The sequence below is a fragment of the Mytilus californianus genome, unplaced genomic scaffold (assembly GCF_021869535.1).
Source record: "Mytilus californianus isolate M0D057914Y unplaced genomic scaffold, xbMytCali1.0.p SCAF_3, whole genome shotgun sequence".
Lineage (NCBI taxonomy): Eukaryota > Metazoa > Mollusca > Bivalvia > Mytilida > Mytilidae > Mytilus > Mytilus californianus.
The window spans coordinates 4,839,773-4,860,552 of NW_026262679.1; the positions used below are offsets into that span (position 1 = coordinate 4,839,773).

At 32.8% G+C, this 20,780-nt stretch overlaps 1 protein-coding gene across 5 annotated transcripts in view; it reads left to right on the plus strand.

The window, feature by feature from the left end:
- Positions 1-16,917, plus strand: part of LOC127732893 (GON-4-like protein) — a 179,747-nt gene extending 162,830 nt beyond the window's left edge. The window contains exons 27-30 of one of the 5 annotated variants that reach the window (XR_007996491.1): positions 1,494-2,953; positions 5,979-6,081; positions 8,508-15,040; positions 15,316-16,917. Coding sequence is in view for 1 of the 5 variants with exons in the window: in XM_052242069.1 (XP_052098029.1) it covers positions 1,494-2,953; positions 5,979-6,081; positions 8,508-8,579 (1,635 nt within the window). In the remaining 4 variants the exon portion in view is untranslated. Of the gene's footprint in view, positions 1-1,493; positions 2,954-5,978; positions 6,082-8,507 lie in introns of all 5 variants that reach the window. The other 4 variants (XR_007996492.1, XR_007996490.1, XR_007996493.1 and 1 more) reach the window with 4 other exon arrangements.
- The last annotated feature ends 3,863 nt before the right edge of the window (positions 16,918-20,780 follow it).

The window sequence follows — 20,780 nt, forward strand, 5'->3', positions numbered from 1 at the left end:
TGGTTTGTTGTGCTAAGATGGTTTGAATGATATACAGGGTTAGTCCCCAGGGGTCATCCCGACCCCCTGCCATTTGAGAAAGTTCTAATATCTTGTAAATGGTCGAGATCCCCACCCCTAAACCATATATATTCTGGTTTGTCATGATAAAGCACATCAAATGTAATACAGGGTTAGTCCCCAGGGGTCACCCCAACCCCCTGCCAATTAAGAAAGTTCTAATATCTTGTAAGTGGTCAAGATCCCCACCCCTAAACCATATATATTCTGGTTTGTCATGCTAAGATGGTTTGAATGATATACAGGGTTAGTCCCCAGGGGTCATCCCGACCCCCTGCCATTTGAGAAAGTTCAAATATCTTGTAAATGGTCAAGATCCCCACCCCTAAACCATATATATTCTGGTTTGTCATGATAAAGCACATCAAATGAAATACAGGGTTAGTCCCCAGGGGTCACCCCCACCCCCTGCCATTTAAGAAAGTTCGAATATCTTCTAAGTGGTCAAGATCCCCACCCCTAAACCATATATATTCTGGTTTGTCATGCGAAGATGGTTTGAATGATATACAGGGTTAGTCCCCAGGGGTCATCCCAACCCCCTGCCATTTGAGAAAGTTCTAATATCTTGTAAATGGTTGAGATCCCCACCCCTAAACCATATATATTCCTATTTGTCATGTTTCGAACATTTGAATGATGTATACGGTCAGTCCCCAGGGGTTCCCCCCACCCCAAATGTTCTAATATCTTGTAAATGGTTGAGATCCCCACCCCTAAACCATATATATTCCTGTTCGTCATGTAACGAACATTTGAATGATGTATAGGGCCAGTCCCCAGGGGTTCCTCCCCACCCCCAATGTTCTAGTATCTTGTAAATGGTCGAGATCCCCACCCCTAAACCATATATATTCTGGTTTGTCATGCCAAGATGATTTGAATGATATACAAGGTTAGTCCCCAGGCATCAGTAATGCATATAACTTTACTGGACCAAACCAATTTTCACTGGATATTGCCCAATGTCAGGCGACCCTGGGAATTATGAATTATGGGAGCTTCGTTTGGGAGACTTCGTAACAGCATCCTGTTACAATCATTTCTTGTTAATACATGTTATGAGCATAAACACATGAAAACAGAAGAAAATTTTATCAAACAATATAAAATATGTGCATGAATCAAATTGTTTGCATAATATTCAGATAACAGTTTAATAGTATATAATTTGAATAACTATAAAAGATATTTTAAAAAAAGTAAAAGTAGAGGCATTTAGAGATATATATGTCATATGTTTCTCAGTTCTGCTGATTAAAATGTATAAAAAAAAGATTTTTTGTAATTATTTGTAATATTATATAATTTCTTTAAACTTGGCCAAGTCTAAATAGAATGAACATTGCTACCAGTAGCATATCATGTCAAAGATTATTTAAAAAATAACATGAAAGCCTCTTAAAAAAAAAATATTCTGTGTATTTTTTCAGATAAATGGTTCCAAGAAGAAAAAAGACAGAAGCAGGTACATTTCTGGTAGTGATTCTCAGCCTGATCCTGTTGTTTATAATACCTGTGATCAGTCAGAAACATATGTCAACCAAATACCAAGCACTACACCACCTGTTCATGGAACTAGTACTGTACAAAGTGCTTCTCAGACTGTCAATCAATCTTGTACTTCACAAACTGTTCATCAATATCTGACTTCTCAAAAGGAGGATGAACTAAGTACTTCACAAACTGTAACTGAGCCTTTAGAAACTGATATTGAATCTAGTGTCGTACGGGAGATAGAATCATCCGAACATTCACAGGATATAGAATTGGAACAAAGTGAGAATTCTCCTGGTCAAACTGTTATTCAAAGCGGTCACTTTGTTGTTTTGAATGAAGAGGCCAATATCTCGCCAAGAAAATGTGAACCTACTTTGGAAATCACTTCCAGTTCTAGTAGTACTCTTCCCTATACAAATGGCAGTGAATCTACAACTTGCCCTGACATTCTAGCCAAAGCATTAAAGGTGGCCATGATAGGCCAAGGAGATGTGTCCATGGACATTCCTCATGACAGTTCACTTGGATTTCCTGGTGTCAAAATAATACCTAGTCAGACTTCTGTTACAAATGTAATCGCAAAATCTTTCACGGATGTGACCCCTATGTTATCATCTTGTCGGTCAGAAAAACACTTTGTGAAGGAATTGTTTGCTTCTTCTTCTGATAGTTCTGATAGTAACACTATAAAGCCTATTATCACTGTGTCTGATGAAATGTCCAATATTGGAGTTATCAAAAGTTTAGATCCCTCAGAAAATCCATCTAATATTATATGTACTATAGCTAGAGAAGAAGATTCTACTTTGTCCCAGTTTGATTCCATTAAGACGGGTTTTGTAGGTAGTTCTGATCATGCCAAAGAACAACTTCCTACTGTACCAGAGGAAGATAGTACTGAAAAGATGGAGAGTTGTCAAATCTCAAATATCACTTTCAAAACATTTGGAAAAGATGTGAAAAATGTTCAAAGAGAAATGAGTACTTTCACTCATAATGAAACAAAAATAGATTCAGATAAATCAGTGACTTCTGTGAGATCTACGAATATTTCTCACCCAGAGCAGGATTTAAGTAGGTCTAATAGTCGACTATCAGAAGCAAAGAGTATTGAAAGCCCTAAATCTGCAATAAATATAGTACATCCTGAGATAGAGTCCAGTGTAATAGGATTTAATACCGACTCAAATGGCTCAGGTTCATCTTTACATCAGAGTACAGAGATCAACAGATTGACACCTAGGCGAGCATCAGTAAAAAAACAAGTGTCATCTGCTAAAAAAGTAGAACAGGAAGACAACTCCTCCCCAACAGCAGATAGCCAATCAGAATCAGCCAGTGAACTGTCAGATAGTGGAAGTAATAGTGTTGATACTGTGTCTAACTGGAACAAGTAAGTTCATTAGGTCATGCAGGAACATATATATTGACGGGACTTGATACTACCTAATTATAACCGATTTTATTGTCGGGTCATAGTTATAAAATGACACGAAACGGACTTGTGTAAAATACTTACTCGCTATTATCTTAATAATTTCTGATAATATCAATAAAATGTCATTGAAACTAAGTAATAAGTGATGCCAGTGTATCGAACTTGTAATCTGTCACTTCAAATTTATCATAGTCGCATTCATTTCATCACAGAAGTGTACAGAATGCAAACAGGGTAATAAAAAAAATGGCGCTGATGGCATTCCCAGTAACCACTTTAATTACCCTTATATTTGTCATTTTATATGACAAAATATATCTACTTTACGATAAAACTTATCAATATATTGTATCTGTTGAACGTTTGGAATTATGTGGGTAATTTATTGATCAGTTCAATCAGACGCTTCCAAAATCCATAAATCTCGCAAAGTCTTGTAAAGTTCGAGATTTTATCAATTTTATACTGAAAAGCCTATCAAATTCATTTCCAGTTAGTTTACTGTTCCCAGGGTCACGTAGTGTTTTATTTTTAAGATTTAATGCATTTAGTGTCTTGCCTTACTGCATTGTACTGTTTAACACTAAATCAAATTAGAGATGATCATGATAAAGTTTTGTCACTTTGGTTATATTGACCTTCCAAGGCCAGGTGCTGCAAGATCCCAGATTTAAAGGATTGACATTTCAAAAATAAAAATGAAATGCTGAACTAATTTTAACTATCAGAATATATAGCATGGACTTTCTTTCTTTGTTGTTTCTTTGATTTTTATACGACCGCAAAAAATTTTGCGGTCGTATATTGGTATCACGTTGTCGTCGTCGTCGTCCGAAGACATTTGGTTTCCAGACAATAACTTTTAGTAAATGTGAATAGAAATCTATGAAATTTAAACACAAGGTTTATAACCACAAAAGGAAGGTTGGGATTGATTTTAGGGGTTATAGTCCTAACAGTTTAGGAATTAAGGGCCAAAAAGGGGCCCAAATAAGCATTTTTCTAGTTTCCAAACAATAACTTGTGGAACGGTGTATTGATCTCTCTGAAATTATACAACAAGTTTCCATACCACAAAGGGATGGTTAGGATTGGCTTTGGGGGGTTATGGCTAAAACCATTTAGGAATTAGGGGCAAAAAGGGGGAAAAACAAGGGTTTCCTGGTTAATGGACAATTTAAAAGCAGTGTAAGGGAGGTAATCCAAACACATTTAAAGTACTATGTTGTTTATGTTTGGATTTACTTCCCTTACACTTCTTTTAAATTATGTATAAAGAAATGTTGTATTGTCTTGTGGTGATTAGCTGTCAATTTATTTTCAGAAGTTATTATTAAAGGAATATTAATTTTAGCTATGATTATGTATGTCATTTTTTCTATTTTAAGACTTTTATGATGTATATAAATTGGTAATTATGGTTGCAAACTCCATTGAAAATTTGAATTGAGATTATGACCATATCTTGAGGGAAAGAATTTTTTTTTTGGAAAAATGGGGGGTGGGTATAAAAGAAATTGTAGGGGGGGGGATCTTTTCTCATTTCAGATTTCAGAAATTAAAAAGAAAATTTCTTCAAATACTTTTTTTTTTTTTGCAAAAAAAAGGGGGGGGGGGTCAATATGCAACAGCATAGTGTATTGCACAAAAGCAAAAAAAAAGGGGGAGTACATTTTTTTTTTTGGGGGGGGGGGTCAATTCGCAACAGCATAGTGTATTGCACAAAAGCAAAAAATTGAATATAAATTCAAATCATACAACCAATTCTAAGTTCTTTGACTACAGTTATTCTGTGTCAGAAACCTATTATGTGTCAAATATTGAATTAAAATCCAAATTCAGACCTGTATCGAGCGCGAATATTGTGTCCTTTTTTGCCCCAACTGTTCAGGGTTGGACCTCTGCGGTCGTATCCAGCTGCGCTTAGCGAAGCATTTTATTACCTTTCAAACAAGAACTGATGGGATCCACTCATTAACAGTATTGAAAATATTTTTGTTAATAACTATTTGACTGTTTGTTTAGAAATATCCATCAGTAATTTTAAATTGGGTGAAAATATGCTGCCTATCTTAAAATGCCTAGAATAGTGATGTCAGGGGAAATCAGATATAGATAAATACTGCATTTATATAAGGGACTTAAATATTGCTCTTTTCTTTTAATCAACAAACAGGTATGATAGTAAAATATTAGGTTTATGCAGTTTCTTCTAACATTGCCGAACATGCCAAAGTACAAATGTAATTAACCTAAAATGTGTTGGACTGACTAAAAATTAAATAAAAAACCGATTTTAGGGGATGAGGACTTTGACAAATATCACATCAAAACTTGATATCTAAGAAGAACATATCTTGAATTAATACCTTGTGTCAAAATTCATACCCATGAACATACATTTCATTATTTTGTGTCAATATTGATTTTTATGCTGCCGCATAGGAGGGGGCAGTAAGTGTTACCCTTCTCCCTCTGTACGTCTGTCTGTATGTCCAGAAATTGGTTTCCTTTCTCTAACTTTAGTTTGCCTCAACCAAATGTTATGAAACTTATACACAATGCTTATTACCACAAAACACAGATCAAGTTTAAACTTGGGTGGCATCACTTTTACCATTCTACAGTTGTGCCCTTTTACAAATGAAAAATTGTTGAATTTTTCGTTTCCGTTCTCTAAAGTTTGCCTCAACCAAATGTTATGAAACTTATACACATGCTTATTACCACAAAATTCAGATCAAGTTTGAATTTCGGTGGCATCACTTTTACCCTTCTTGAGTTATGTCCCTTTATAACATTATGTGCAAGCAGGGGCATCATATGTGTCCCATGGACACATTCTGCATGTATTTGTTTCTTTGCCTCACACAAAAATGTGCAAACTGGGACCTTGCAAGATTTCTGAATTGTTTTTATTTTACACAAGGAAAACTTAAGTTTTGCTGATAAATAATGAACTTTCTATGTTTGTTTTCAGAGATGCTGATCGTATTATATTAGAAGTTGTGAAAGCTAATGGACCAGGATCAGAGACATTTAGTACCATATCCAAACAGTTACGAGGGAAAACACCTCAACAGGTCAGTGGGCCTTTGATTTGTTTTACACATTCTTAAAAAAAAACAATTTTATAGAATTGTAATGTTGCTTTATGAATGTTGTTAGACATGGAATAACCATGCATACATTGTAATTGGAATATAAATAAAAATGATTGCGTAGAAACAGGTAGAAATGTAAGGCTTGCCAAGCACAGAAATGTAGTTGTATTAAAAAATGTTTTAGGATTTTGAGTGTTGTTTACATATATCTTGGAATGAGTGAAAATGACCTGGAAAATATGTGGCTTTTTACAGGTTAGAATTTTTACAGCATTCATAGAAACTAAGAAATAACAGCGTATCTACAGATAAATCATAACATGCTGTTGCTTTTATAGGGATTCAAATAACACAACAAGCTTGAAATAAAAAGATAAGATTTTATTATAAGCTTATACATTTTATCTGATATTGACTATTACCTTTAATGACCTGTGAATCATCTTTTAGTGTACAATATCAAAAAAATTTGTAAGGGTTCCGCGGAACCCAGTGTCTCGCCTACTTTTGCTGTTAGTCGCAGGCTCAACAAAAATGGGAAAAAATTATTAAATATTTTCCTTTAGATACTATCTTTTGATTGTAAGAAGTTCTGTTCAAGTTTGGTAAAAATCCAAGAAGGTTTATGAATCTAATAAATGTTTTAAAAACTTTAACTGTAGACTGTACTTAATGTTAACTGGAATAAAACTAAGTCCATTTATAAGTAATATACGGAAAAACAGGAAATAAATTTTTACAAAATTTACTTTTGAATACTATCTTTTGAGCATAAACAAGCCTCTGTCCAAGTTTGGTACAAATCCAGGATAGTTTAAGAAAGTTATTAAAATTTGAAAAACTTTAACCACAGAGTGAATGTTATGTTAACTGGCAGGAAAACTAACTCCATATATGAATAAAATACGGATAAACAGGATTTTTTTTTTTTTACAAAATTTTCTTCTGGATACTATCTTATGGTTATAAACAAGCTTCTGTCCAAGTTCGGTACAAATCTAGGATAGTTTAAGAAAGTTATTAAAATTTGAAAAACTTTAACCACAGAGTAAATGTAATGTTAACTGGCAGAAAAACTAAGTCCATTTATGAGTAAAATACGGATAAACAGGATTTTTTTTATTACAAAATTTAGTTCTGGATACTATCTTATGATTATAAAAAAGCTTCTGTCCAAGTTTGGTTGAAATGCAGAATAGTTTAAGAAAGTTATTAAAATTTGAAAAACTTTAACCACAGACTGAATATTTGTTGACGCCGACAGAATGTAGGATTGCTATGTCTCGCTTTTGCGACAAAAGTCGCAGGCTCGACAATGATGAAAGCTTGACAAATGTACAAACAGACGGAAACAATACCACTGTACTTGAACTTTGTTTAGAATTACTCCTTTTGCATAAAGTGCTTAACAGACTTATAGTATGGTGATGTTGGGTGGGGAATAAGGGTACCTATTGTGTGTAATTAACTCCCACAATTTAAAACAAAGCCAAAGATCCTTGAAACTTCACAGAAAGATTGCACATATAGTGAATGTATGCTCTTTATAGTATGGAATAATTTGAGGAAATGTTCTCATTTTTCCAGATTTTAGATCTTGGTCATTTTTAGAAAAAAAAATTAAACAAAATGTTACCTGTAGTCGTTTTAAGATTTATTACCCATTTTTACATTTAATATTTCCATATATTTCAATGTTCAATATTAACCATTCACCCTTGTTTATGAAACTTCTGTGCAACCCAGGTATTTGAGTCTTTGATCCTTTTTTGTCAAATAGTCTTTTGTTTTAAGAATTAAATAAGTTTATAGTTTATTAACAAAAATCTAAAAAAGTACTTAAGTTCTAAATAATTGCTCTCCTTTCAATTAAAAGCTCCATTTACTGACATGATGTGAATTACTGTAAAGTTCAACTCTATTAAAGTAATTCACCTCCCTTTACATTTATTACATTTATCAGTAAACCAGAAATTGAAATTTAAAAGGATACATTAATTAAGGTTATATTATTATTATTAACAACATGGCAAACAGTAAATAAATGGGATAATCCATGATGAAAAAAAGTATAACAAAAATAAAGAACTCCATGGTAAATTCAAAAAGGGAAAGTCCTTAAAAAACTAACAAAATAAAATGTTATGAACCAACAGAAAGATTGTAAAACCACTGTCATATTCATGACAAAAGAGCTTATAAGTATATCTAGGGTTATAAAGTTTGATACAATACCATCTTTCAAATGTTTATGTTCTAGTATTTTGTTATAAAAGAAACATCTGTAACCAGATAAGATGATGGAACTTAATTGTGTGTTATTAATGATTTGTATGTTATACTACTGTTCTGTATGATGACATCCTGGAGAGGTATTGTGGCTCATTAATTTGCTTAAATTGTAGGTTTCACAGAGGTTTCATCAGCTGTTAGAGATATTAGCTTGTGAAGAAACACCAAGTGAAGAGGACAGCTAACTGAAGATTATTAACTGTTATATCAAACCACAATTCTCCCAGAAAATAATTGTTGTGAAGTAAATGGTAATAAGAGAAGCAGTAAAACAACTAAATGTCACCATTAAGGCTTATTTCCTGTTTATCTATTTTCAGGAATGTCTTATAAATGAATCACTATTTCAGCTTCAGTAATAATTAACAATAACCATGGATTTTTGTTGAATGTAAGGTTACTTCTGTGTTGCCACTTGTAATATTACATTGATTAACACTGAGATTAATTTTTTATTTTTCTGACTTGAAAAAATGAATTTGAAGCAGTTTTTTCATGACATAGTGATATCCATGGGGATTTTAAACAACACATTGTTCGCCACATGTGTTATTTTAACATGATAAATAAGTTGTTCTCCATCTGAACAATAATGTTGGTTACATTGATTAGTTAAATCTGTGATATTTATTAGTTCTTTGAGAGAAGTGTCAATTATTTTGAAAAGGCACTACAAGTAAAGGTATAAGGATTTCATCAATTGAGGGAATATTTATCCCAATATTTACTAAGTTTTATAAAGTAATCTTTAAAAAATAACATCAACCCTTTTGTCAGGGTCAAACATGACCATTCTTCTGACAGACTGCATATAGGACTAACTAATGTAATTAATACATAAAAAAACTATATATTGAACAAGTTGATTTCTAGATGTGTTTTTCTTTTCTGTCATTCTGTTACCACCTCCTTGACTAATATTCCACATCTCCATTAATTGAAATTGCATGTAATTTATCATGTTAATTTTATGGTTTTTATTTTTATGCCCCCGCCGGAGCGGAGGGGGCATTAAGTTTTATCCTTGTCCATCTGTACGTCCGTACGTCCCAAAGTTGGTTTCCGTTCTCTAACTTTAGTTGGCCTCAACCAAATGTTATGAAACTTATACACAATGCTTATTACTACAAAATACAGATCAAGTTCGAAATTGGGTTGCGTCACTCTTACAATTCTTGAGTTATACCCCTTGATAAACATAAAAACTGCTGAATTTTTCGTTTCCGTTCTCTAACTTTAGTTTGCCTCAACCAAATGTTATGAAACTTACACACAATGCTACTTACCACAAAATGCAGATCAAGTTTGAATTTTGGTGGTGTCACTTTTACCATGCTAGAGTTATGCCTGTTTACAAATGGAAAAATTGCTTAAATTTTTTGTTTCTGTTCTCTAACTTAAGTTAGCCTCAACCAAATGTTATGAGACTTATACACAATACTTATTATCACAAAACTCAGATCAAGTACAAATTTGGGTATCGTCACTTTTACTGTTCTTCAGTTATGTCCCTTTATAACTTTATATGATATGCAAGCGGGGGCATCATCTGTGTCCAATGGACACATTCCCCATTTATTATTTTTATTTTTATTTCAAGTCAGTATTCAAAAAATATTTTGGAAATTTTAAAATCTTGAACTTCTTTTCTTCTTGGTTCAAATTTGAAAGTCATATGCTCGTATACAATGTTATAAAATATATTTTTATGATGCATTATGAATAACTTTCTTTTTATGTCTAAATTTACACTGTTTGGTAATGTGGAAGAGTTGTTAAATATAATGAGTTTATTTACAATAAAAGAAGATGTTGGGGATATGTCAATAAGACAGCACTTGTAATTTAAAACTTTTGCCATTCAATAAGAACACAAATATTTGTCGATATTGTCCCTATTAAAATCAATTACAGAAACAAGCTTTTCTTCATTGAATATCCTTGGCAGTACTTTACACAACACAATACTATTAAAGATAAATAAGTATAATATTCTACTCAGGACAATATTCACTGGTATTGGTTCAATAACCCTGTAATATAACAATGCAGTAAATGTTTTCATTTCTAGCATTTCTAGGTTATTGTATAAAGTAGGTCTCTACTCCTTTTATAGTCACATGTTCTTGTCCTGAATATGGCTGAACAATTGACCCCTGGACACTTGTCCTGAATATGGCTGAACAATTGACCCCTGGACACTTGTCCTGAATATGGCTGAACAATTGACCCCTGGACACTTGTCCTGAATATGGCTGAACAATTGACCCCTGGACACTTGTCCTGAATATGGCTGAACAATTGACCCCTGGACATAAGATATTCATTAATAGACATAAAAGTGCACAGGCAGATCAAATTTTATACATAGTATAGTCTAAAAAGTGGAACAATTATTTTATTTTATTGTCGAGCCTTCGACTTTTGTCGAAAAAGCGAGACATAGCGATCCTACATTCCGTCGGCGGCAGCATCCACAAATATTCACTCTGTGGTTAAAGTTTTTGAAATTTTAATAACTTTCTTAAACTATCCTGGATTTGTACCAAACTTAAACAGAAGCTTGTTTATGGTCATAAGATAATATTCAAAAGTAAATTTTGTAAAAAAAAAATTCCACTTTTTCCGTATTTTACTTATAAATGGACTTAGTTTTTCTGCTAGTTAACATTACATTCACTCTGTGGTTAAAGTTTTTGAAATTTTAATAACTTTCTTAAACTATCCTGGATTTCTACCAAACTTGGAAAGAAACTTAATTATGATCATAAGATAGTATCCAGAAGTAAATTTTGTAAAAAAAAAATTCCATTTTTCCGTATTTTACTTATAAATGGACTTAGTTTTTCTGCCAGTTAACATTAAATTCACTCTGTGGTTAAAGTTTTTGTCGAGCCTGCGACTTTTGTCGCAGAAAGCTCGACATAGGGATAGCGATCCGGCGGCGGCTACGGCGGCGGCGGCGGCGTTAGCTAACTTCTTAAAAGCTTTATATTTTAGAAGGTGGAAGACCTGGATGCTTCATACTTTGTATATGGATGCCTCATGTTACGAAGTTTCCGTCAGTCACATGTCCAATTTCCTTGACCTCATTTTCATGGTTCAGTGACTACTTGAAAAAAAAGTTCAGATTATTTGTAATGTTAAATTCTCTCTTATTATAAGTAATAGGATAACTATATTTAGTATGTGCGTACCTTGCAAGGTCCTCATGCCTGTCAGACAGTTTTCATTTGACCTCGACCTCATTTCATGGATCAGTGAACAAGGTTAAGTTTTGGTGGTCAAGTCCATATCTCAGATACTATAAGCAATAGGTCTAGTATATTTGGTGTATGGAAGGACTGTAAGGTGTACATGTCCAACTGGCAGGTGTCATCTGACCTTGACCTCATTTTCATGGTTCAGTGGTTATAGTTAAGTTTTTGTGTTTTGGTCTGTTTTTCTTATACTGTATGCAATAGGTCTATTATATTTGGTGTATGGAATGATTGTAAGGTGTACATGTCCAACTGGCAGGTGTCATCTGACCTTGACCTCATTTTCATGGTTCAGTGGTTATAGTTAAGTTTTTGTGTTTTGGTCCGTTTTTCTTATACTTTATCCAATAGGTCTACTATATTTGGTGTATGGAATGATTGTAAGGTGTACATGTCCAACTGGCAGGTGTCATCTGACCTTGACCTCATTTTCATGGTTCAGTGGTTATAGTTAAGTTTTTGTGTTTTGGTCCGTTTTTCTTATACTTTATCCAATAGGTCTACTATACTTGGTGTATGGAATGATTGTAAGGTGTACATGTCCAACTGGCAGGTGTCATCTGACTTTGACCTCATTTTCATGGTTCAGTGGTTATAGTTAAGTTTTTGAGTTTTGGTCTTTTTTCTTATACTATTATGCAATAAGTCAACTATATTTGGTGTATGGAAATATTCTATGATGTACATGTCAGTCTCGCAGGTTTTATTTGACCTTGACCTCATTTTCACAGTTCATTGCTCAGTGTTAAGTTTATGTGTTTCAGTCTGTTTTTCTTAAACTATAAGCAATAGGTCAGCTATATTTGTTGTATGGAAGGATTGTAAGCTGTTCATGTCTGCCTGGCATGGTTCATCTGACTTTGACCTCATTTTCACGATTCATTGGTCAATGTTTAGTTTTCTTGGTTAAGTCTGTTTCTTAGAAACTATAAGCAATAGGTCAACTATATTTAGTGTATTGAATGATTGTAAGGTGTACATGTATTTCTTGTTTGGTTTATATGACCTTGACTACATTTTCTTGGATCATGTTAAGTTTATGTAATAGTTGTAGTAAAGCTTTCATTTAGGACTATCAACATAATATCAATGGTTAGTAAAGAAGGCGAGACATTTCAGCGTGTCCACTCTTGTTAAAATTTTAACAACTTTCTTAAACTATCCTGGATTTCTACCAAACTTGGAAAGAAGCTTGTTTATGATCATAAGATAGTATCCAGAAGTAAATTTTGTAAAAAAAAATTCCATTTTTTCTGTATTTTACTTATAAATGGACTTAGTTTTTCTGCCAGTTAACATTACATTCACTCTGTGGTTAAAGTTTTTAAAATTTTAACAACTTTCTTAAACTATCCTGGATTTGTACCAAACTTGGACAGAAGCTTGTTTATGATTAAAAGCTAGTATCTAGAAGGAAATTTTGTTAAAATTTTGTTCCATTTTTTCCGTATTTTACTTATAAATGGACTTAGTTTTTCATCCAGTTAACATTACATACAGTCTGCAGTTTAAGTTTTGAAAACATTTATTTGATTCATAAACTATCCTGGATTTTTACCAAACTTGGACAGAAGCTACTTACAATCAAAAGATAGTATAGAGAGGAATATTTTTATTAATTTTTTTCCTCTTTTTTGTTGAGCCTGCCATAACAGCAAAAGTAGGCGAGACATTGGGTTCCGTGGAACCCTTACGAATTTTTTTATATTTATTTAATGTGAATATTGGTTTCCTGTTTCATTTGTATTGAATTGAATCTATGATGTTAGCTGTAATGGGATTTGAACAGCCATCAATTAAAATATGGGATAACTTTGAATTAAAAATTTAAGATGTCATGGTATAAATTTATTATTATAATTTAACCTTATCAATTTAATTTGCATTCATTTAAAAGAAATATGTGCTATTCAAATTTGAAAATAAGCTAAAGTTACAAACTAAAATATGATTTAAAGAAATGTATATCTAACATGAATCTAATTATGTATTTAGAAATGTATGAACATTATTTTATTAGATTTAATTTAGCTTATCATTAAATTTTGCTACTTAAAAGAACTGGAGTGTTTTGTCAGTTAATGAAACTTCAGAAAAATTTTAACTTTTATTAAGTAAATTGTTCAAAAAAGAAGTGCAAATCTAGATAAACATTTGTCACTCATGCAATACAGTTTTTAGCTTACCTGACCTAAAAGGTCCTGCGAGCTTCTGTCATCACTTGTCTGTCTGTCTCTCTTCATAAACTTTTAAAAAATCTTCTCCTTAGGAAATCTTGCGGGGCTTTATTCCTTCAACAAACTGGATGGTGTTGCTAATGATAAACATGCAATTTTTGGCTTATATCTCAAAAAGTAAAGCATTATGAGGAAAACTTACCTGAGGCTTAATTGACCAGCATGTCAAGGTCTTTCTCCTACTTTATATCAGAAATATCAGACAATTCATTTTGGAATTATTGATCCTGAAATGTAAGTTTTTAACAATTTTCTGAGTTTTTCGCTATTATCTTGAGACTTTAGTAGATAGTGGACAAAGTTAGACCATAACAATTGCCAGAACAATTAGAAAAGTCAACATGGACAAAATTGTCAATTGAACCCTTAAAGGAGTGATTGCTCTTGAAATATGATATTTACCCATTTTATGCATTTTTTGCAGAAACTATAATAGATAGAGAGATATTGTTAATATCAAAGATGTTAAGCAAAAAAGATCTACATTGTTGACCTTTGATTGACCCATAATAGGAGTCTTTACCTTTGAAAGATGATTTTTGCCCATATTTGCAGAAACCATAATCAATACTAACTGTGATTAGCAAAAATGTTTAGCAAATAAGTTCTACAACTGAATCAACATGGTCCAGATCATGAACTGACACCTTGTAGGAGTCGTTGCCCTTTAAAGATGGTTTTTGTTGAGCCTGCGACTTTTGTCGCAGAAAGCTCGATATTGGGATAGTGATCCAAGGCGGTGGCGTTAGCTTACTTCTTAAAAGCTTAAAATTTCAGAAGGTAGAATACCTGGATCCTTCATACTTTGTATATAGATGCCTTATGTTATAAAGTTTCCGTCTGTCATATATCCATCAACCTTGACCTCATTTTCATGGTTCACTGACTACTTGAAAAAAAAGTTAAGATTTTTAGTATTCTTAATTTCTCTCTTATTATGAGTAATAGGATAACTATATTTGGTATGTGCGTACCTTGCAAGGTCCTCATGCCGGTCAGACAGTTTTCACTTGACCTCCACCTCATTTCATGGATCAGTGAACAAGGTTAAGTTTTGGTGGTCAAGTCCATATCTCAGATACTATAAACAATAGGTCTACTATACTTGGTGTATGGAATGATTGTAAGGTGTACATGTCCAACTGGCAGGTGGGGGCTTCGGTGGCCGAGTGGTTTAAGTAGTTACTACTGTAATCACTAGCCAGTCAACACTGAGGTTGTGAGTTCCAACCCCGCTCGTGCGTGTGCACTCGACTCCAATCTTGATTGACTAGGATTGTCAGTTTTCCTATCGAAGGTCAGCGGTTTTCTTCGGCCACTCCGGTTTTCTCCACCAATAAAAACTGGCCGCCACGAAAAAGCCCAAAATCGGTGCTTAAAAGTGGCATTAAACACCAAAAATCAAAATCAAATCCAACTGGCAGGTGTCATCTGACCTTGACCTCATTTTCATGGTTCAGTGGTTATAGTTAAGTTTTTGTGTTTTGGTCTGTTTTTCTTGTACTGTATGCAATAGGTCTACTATGTTTGGTGTATGGAATGAGTGTAAGGTGTACATGTCCAACTGGCAGGTGTCATCTGAACTTGATCTCATTTTCAAGGTTCATTGGTTAAAGTTAAGTTTTTGTGTTTTGGTCTGTTTTTTTTTATACTGTATAAAATAAATCAACTATATTTGGTGTATGAAAATATTTTACGTTGTACATGTCAGTCTGGCATGTTTTATTTGACCTTGACCTTATTTTTACGGTTCAATGCTCAATGTTAAGTTTTTGTTTTTGGTCTATTTTTCTAATACCCTCAGCAATAGGTCAACTATATTTGGATTATGGAATGATTGTAAGGTGTACATGTCCAACTGGCAGATGTCATCTGACCTCGACCTCATTTTCATGGTTCAGTGGTCAAAGTTAAGTTTTTTTTAGTTTTGGTCCTTTTTTCTTATACTATATGCAATAGGTGAACTATATTTGGTGTATGGAAATATTTTAGGATGTACATGTCTGTCTCACAGGTTTTATCTGACCTTGACCTGATTTTCACAGTTCATTGCTCAGTGTTAAAATTTGGTGTTTTGGTCTATTTTTGTTCAACTATAAGCAGGGTTCATATGACCTTGACCTGAATTTCATGGTTAGTAGGTCAATGTTAGTTTTTTTCATTCTTCATTGCCATCTTTAATCACAATAATCAATATCAGTGGTATATCACTAAGTTATTTCACTCTTAACCACAGTTATCCAGCATATCTTCATATAGCGGATAATAACCTATTAGTAACAATTAGTAGTATGAAGACACTATGATAGTTGTCTTCAGCAGGCCTGGCAGCAGCTTTAGTGTTCATACAGGCATCAGCAGCAGCGACATTATCTCATTATTTACAGCTTAAAATTTATAATGTATGTCTGATAGCATTTACTTTCAACATAACTTTAATTAAAAATACACGACAGGCGAGTATTTCTGTGTGTCCACTCTTGTTATCAACTTTATGAATTTTTTTTCAGAAACCATAAAGATTGAGAGAAATTATAAATTACAAAGAAGTGAAGCCAATTTTTTACATTTTTTGGTTAAAAAAAAACAAAACTATAGTATCTTAAAAACTTGAATAGATAAGTATAAACTATAAACAGTAAAAAAGATTTTCAATACAAGATCTACAAACATATCTCTAAATAAGATTTACAAATATGCAAATGTAACTGATTGCATTAGAGGTAAAAATAATTATCAAAATGGCATATACCAGGTGAGTGATTCAGGCTCTTAGGAGCCTCTTCATCTTGTTTATTTTTCAAAAAGAAATCAATGTTTAATTAATATCCTGTGAAGAAGATTTGAAGTTGAAATTACAAATGTTGATATTTTACTATGTAAGATTTATGTTTAAACTGCTTTTGCTTTTTGACTGTACATATGTTATTATATTTAATTCAGTGACTGTACATATGAAAGCATATTTAATTTAGATGTTGTTTGTTGATCATAAAGAATGGCATTACTGCATTATTTGTTATTAATTTTATTTTCCTGTTTTATGCCTAGTGACTTTACCATTGCAATGACGGTACATATGTTAGCATATTTAATTCACTGGCTGTACATATGTCAGCATATTTAAATCATTGACTGTACATATGTTAGCATAAATAATTCATTGGCTTTACATATGTTAACATATTTAAATCAGTGTCACTACATATGTTAGTATATTTAATTTATTGGCTGTACATATGTTAACATATTTAACTCAGTGCTTGAACATATGTTAGCATAATTAATTCAGTAGCTGTGATTTAGAGATAAAAAGAAAATTTCCAGGAAACTGGCAAATGGGAAGAGTCTGTATCAAATCTGCAATAATTTTTATTTGGCTGTTGTTTTTTTCTCAAATTTTGAATGCGTTATTTCTAGCATGGTGGGTCTGATTTGCCATGTAGTAGAAGAAGATGAAAATGTCAATTTCCATAGGGTACATATTTTCTTAGGAAAATGCATGTACCAAGTCAGTAATATGACAGTTGTTTTTCATTCGTTCCTTTGGTTGATATAGTCTAACATTTGATTTGTCAGTTTTTATGGTCTTTCCCCCTTTTTGAATTGACCTTGCAGGTCCGTATTTTTGTGAATACTTTTTTTTGGGGAACTTATGTGACACAATTTCAACTACTTATGCCATCCAAGCAGCATAAAACGTTGAACCCCTTAAAGGATATCTCACAATCATCATCATCATCATCCTTACAAGGTTTGAAAAAGATTAGGTATCTAAAATAACCTCTGTTGCTGGTTTGCCATCTTGGTTTATTTGTTATGAAATTTGGTAATCATCCCAAAGGAAATCCATACAATTTTAACAAAGGTTAGATCAGATAAGGGTCCACCTAGTTTCTTTTTAGAATGTATGCAGCTAGATCAGTGTTATCTTTGGTTTCTTTATACACGGTCTCAATATCACCATTCTTAAAAGATAAGAAAATATTTTGCTGAGGATGAGATGGAGGCATTGTAAGTTCTGTATTTGGCCTAATATGTTTAGATTAATTGAGCAATGGAATGTTACTCCCTTGAGAAAAATAAAGTAAAAACTCATCCCTTCTATAATTGATTTTTCAGAATCAAGAATTGCCTCGGGCATCCATGTTTTTTTCCCTGTCCTATCGAAAAAATATAGGGGATTTTACAAACGATCCTCAACACTTTCTATAAAAGTTTTCTTCAGTCTGTCTTTTTAAGTTTTAGAAAGGGAAGACGAATATATCAATTGCCAAAAGGTCATTTGGAACTCTTTGTGGCTTCATTACCTATATCATATGCTTCAGGAACAGTATGAGTAAGAGGCTTCGGTAGCCTACCAGTGTTCTTATTGTAAATCAATTTGGAATATAGCAACTAAGAGAAAAATCAGAGGGAATTGCATGATCTTCAAACGAAGGGTGACAAAGGCTTCAAAATCAGGTTTGATTCAAAATGTTGCCTGATAATCTTTCCTTTAAAGTTTAAGAAATGTTTTTGGAAGTTTCAGGGGAGAAATGGAAAATATCAAATCAGAACAATGACAGAACAATTCCCAGGTTTCATCCAAGTCTACCCATTTTACTATTGGATTAATATGCATGATTTATTTGCAACTGGACATTAAGCATACAATTACCAATCGGCTTAGAACCAAGAATTATTGCGTTTTGCAGTGATTTTGTTGCTCAAAACTGGGAGTAAGTATAATAGTCCCAGCTCAAAACAAATACATAATTATTAAAAAGATCTTTCCGTTCATCATTAATGCTGGTAAAAAGGATATCGTTAAGATATGTGATTTTTTTATTGACAACTTATTTGTTGCGTTTGGAGATGTGTTTTCAACAGACAATAGGCATTCCTATGGGGGCTAACTGTACTCCTCTTCTTGTTGACTTGTTCCTTTACTCAAATGAGTAGGACTTCATAAAAGAGTTTCCCAGGAAGTATGAAAAAAGTAAAATCACAAAAATATTAAACTCCGAGGAAAATTCAAAAAGGAAAGTCCCTAATCAAGAAAGAGTTATCCTTTAATTTCAGGTTCAGCTATATAGAGAATGACCTTTCACTAAATAAATAATGTTTGGTGCCTTTTATCGTATGTATCCCATCGACCCAGATACATGTCTTTACTTACATCTGAAAATTGACAATGAGAGTTGGTTGTGAACTAAATTTTACGACACAAGAGATGAAGTCAGCTTTCCAAATGTGAATTTTCCATTTTTGTGTAGCAACTTTCTTCAGTGACTCCGTATGAAGTATTTATCTCCCAGTTGATACAATATTCCAGAGATTGTGTTTCCTATGACAATTTTTATACGCCCGTTTACGGGACGTATTATTGTATACCATTGTCCATCCGTCTGTCCGTCCGTCGTCAACATGTGGCACATAAACTCAAAAATGCTTTAACCAATTTGCATAAAACCTTGGTGAATTGTTTATATCTATTGACGTGAGTTCCCTTTTGTTTTTTTATAAATTTTAGATTTTATGTTTCCGAGTTATGGGGTTTTATTCATCAAAAAAAGGGGGATTTTCCAGTTTTCAGACAATAACTCAAGAATGCTTTCACCATCTTGCAAGAAATTGTGGTGAATTGTCTATATCTATTGACATGAGCTCCTTTTCGATTTTTATAAATTTGGGATTTTCCAAGTTACAGGGTTTTATTCATAAAAAAGGGGGATTTTCCAGTTTTCGGACAAAAACTCAAAAATACTTTCAGCAGTTCTTATGAAACTTTGGTGAATTGTTTATATCTAAAATGGAATAACCAAATATCAGACACTTTAAGAATAGAGCAAGGCGTAAGACAAGGTAGGTCTCTTAGTGCAGACTTGTACAAAATCTATATAAATACACTTTTAGACATTTTAACTGATTCAGGATATGGAGGGAAAATTGAATCAATTTCTTGTTGTGCTCCTACTTGCGCAGATGATTTAGCCATGCTTAGTAATTGTCCGTATGAACTGACACAAATTTTAATTAATATGGCCTTTGATTTTAGTAAACGTGAGGCATACTTACTACAACCAGCAAAAAGTTGTGTTATACAGTCTAATTCACTTTACCATGAGAAAGTAACTGCAAATTTTTGGAATTTAGGCAATTCGACTCTTCCAACTTCTAAGAAAGCAACACATATAGGAATTTGTCGTACAGACGATGATTCATGTAAAGCAACAATAGATGAGAATTTAAAGAAAGCAAGAAGGACACTTTATAGTTTAATGGGGGTTTAACTTTATGGAGAAAATGGATTAGATCCACAAACCTCAATGTCAATTATGAATACTTATATAATACCAATAATGTTATATGGATTGGAAATAGTAATTCCAAGAGGAAGATGTTTAGAAACCTTAAATATCCAGTTTAAAAAAATTTTGAAACAATTGTTATCTTTACCAAAAACAGTCGCTGATCCTGCTATATATATAATTTCTAGGATGTTACCTGTAGAAGCTCAAATAGATGTTAAAATTTTAACTTTTAATGGAAATATTACTAGACAAGAGAAAAGTTCAATTGAATGGCAACTAGCGGAAAGGCAATTAAATGTAAAATCTATTAATAGTAATAGTTGGTTTAGTTTACTGCAAAAAATATTTTTGAAATATGAACTCAATGATCCTGTACAATATTTAGTCAATCCAATTTCTAAATACCAATGGAAAAGTGAAATAACTTCCAAAGTTCAAAAATTCTGGACAGAGAAGATACTGAATCAAGCAAAACTTTATACCAGTTTAAAATGTTTATCATTGATATATACACCAGGACGTTGTCATCCTATTGCTAATACAAATTCTATGAATTCAAGGGAAATTATTAGAATTCCTACAAAATTGAAAAT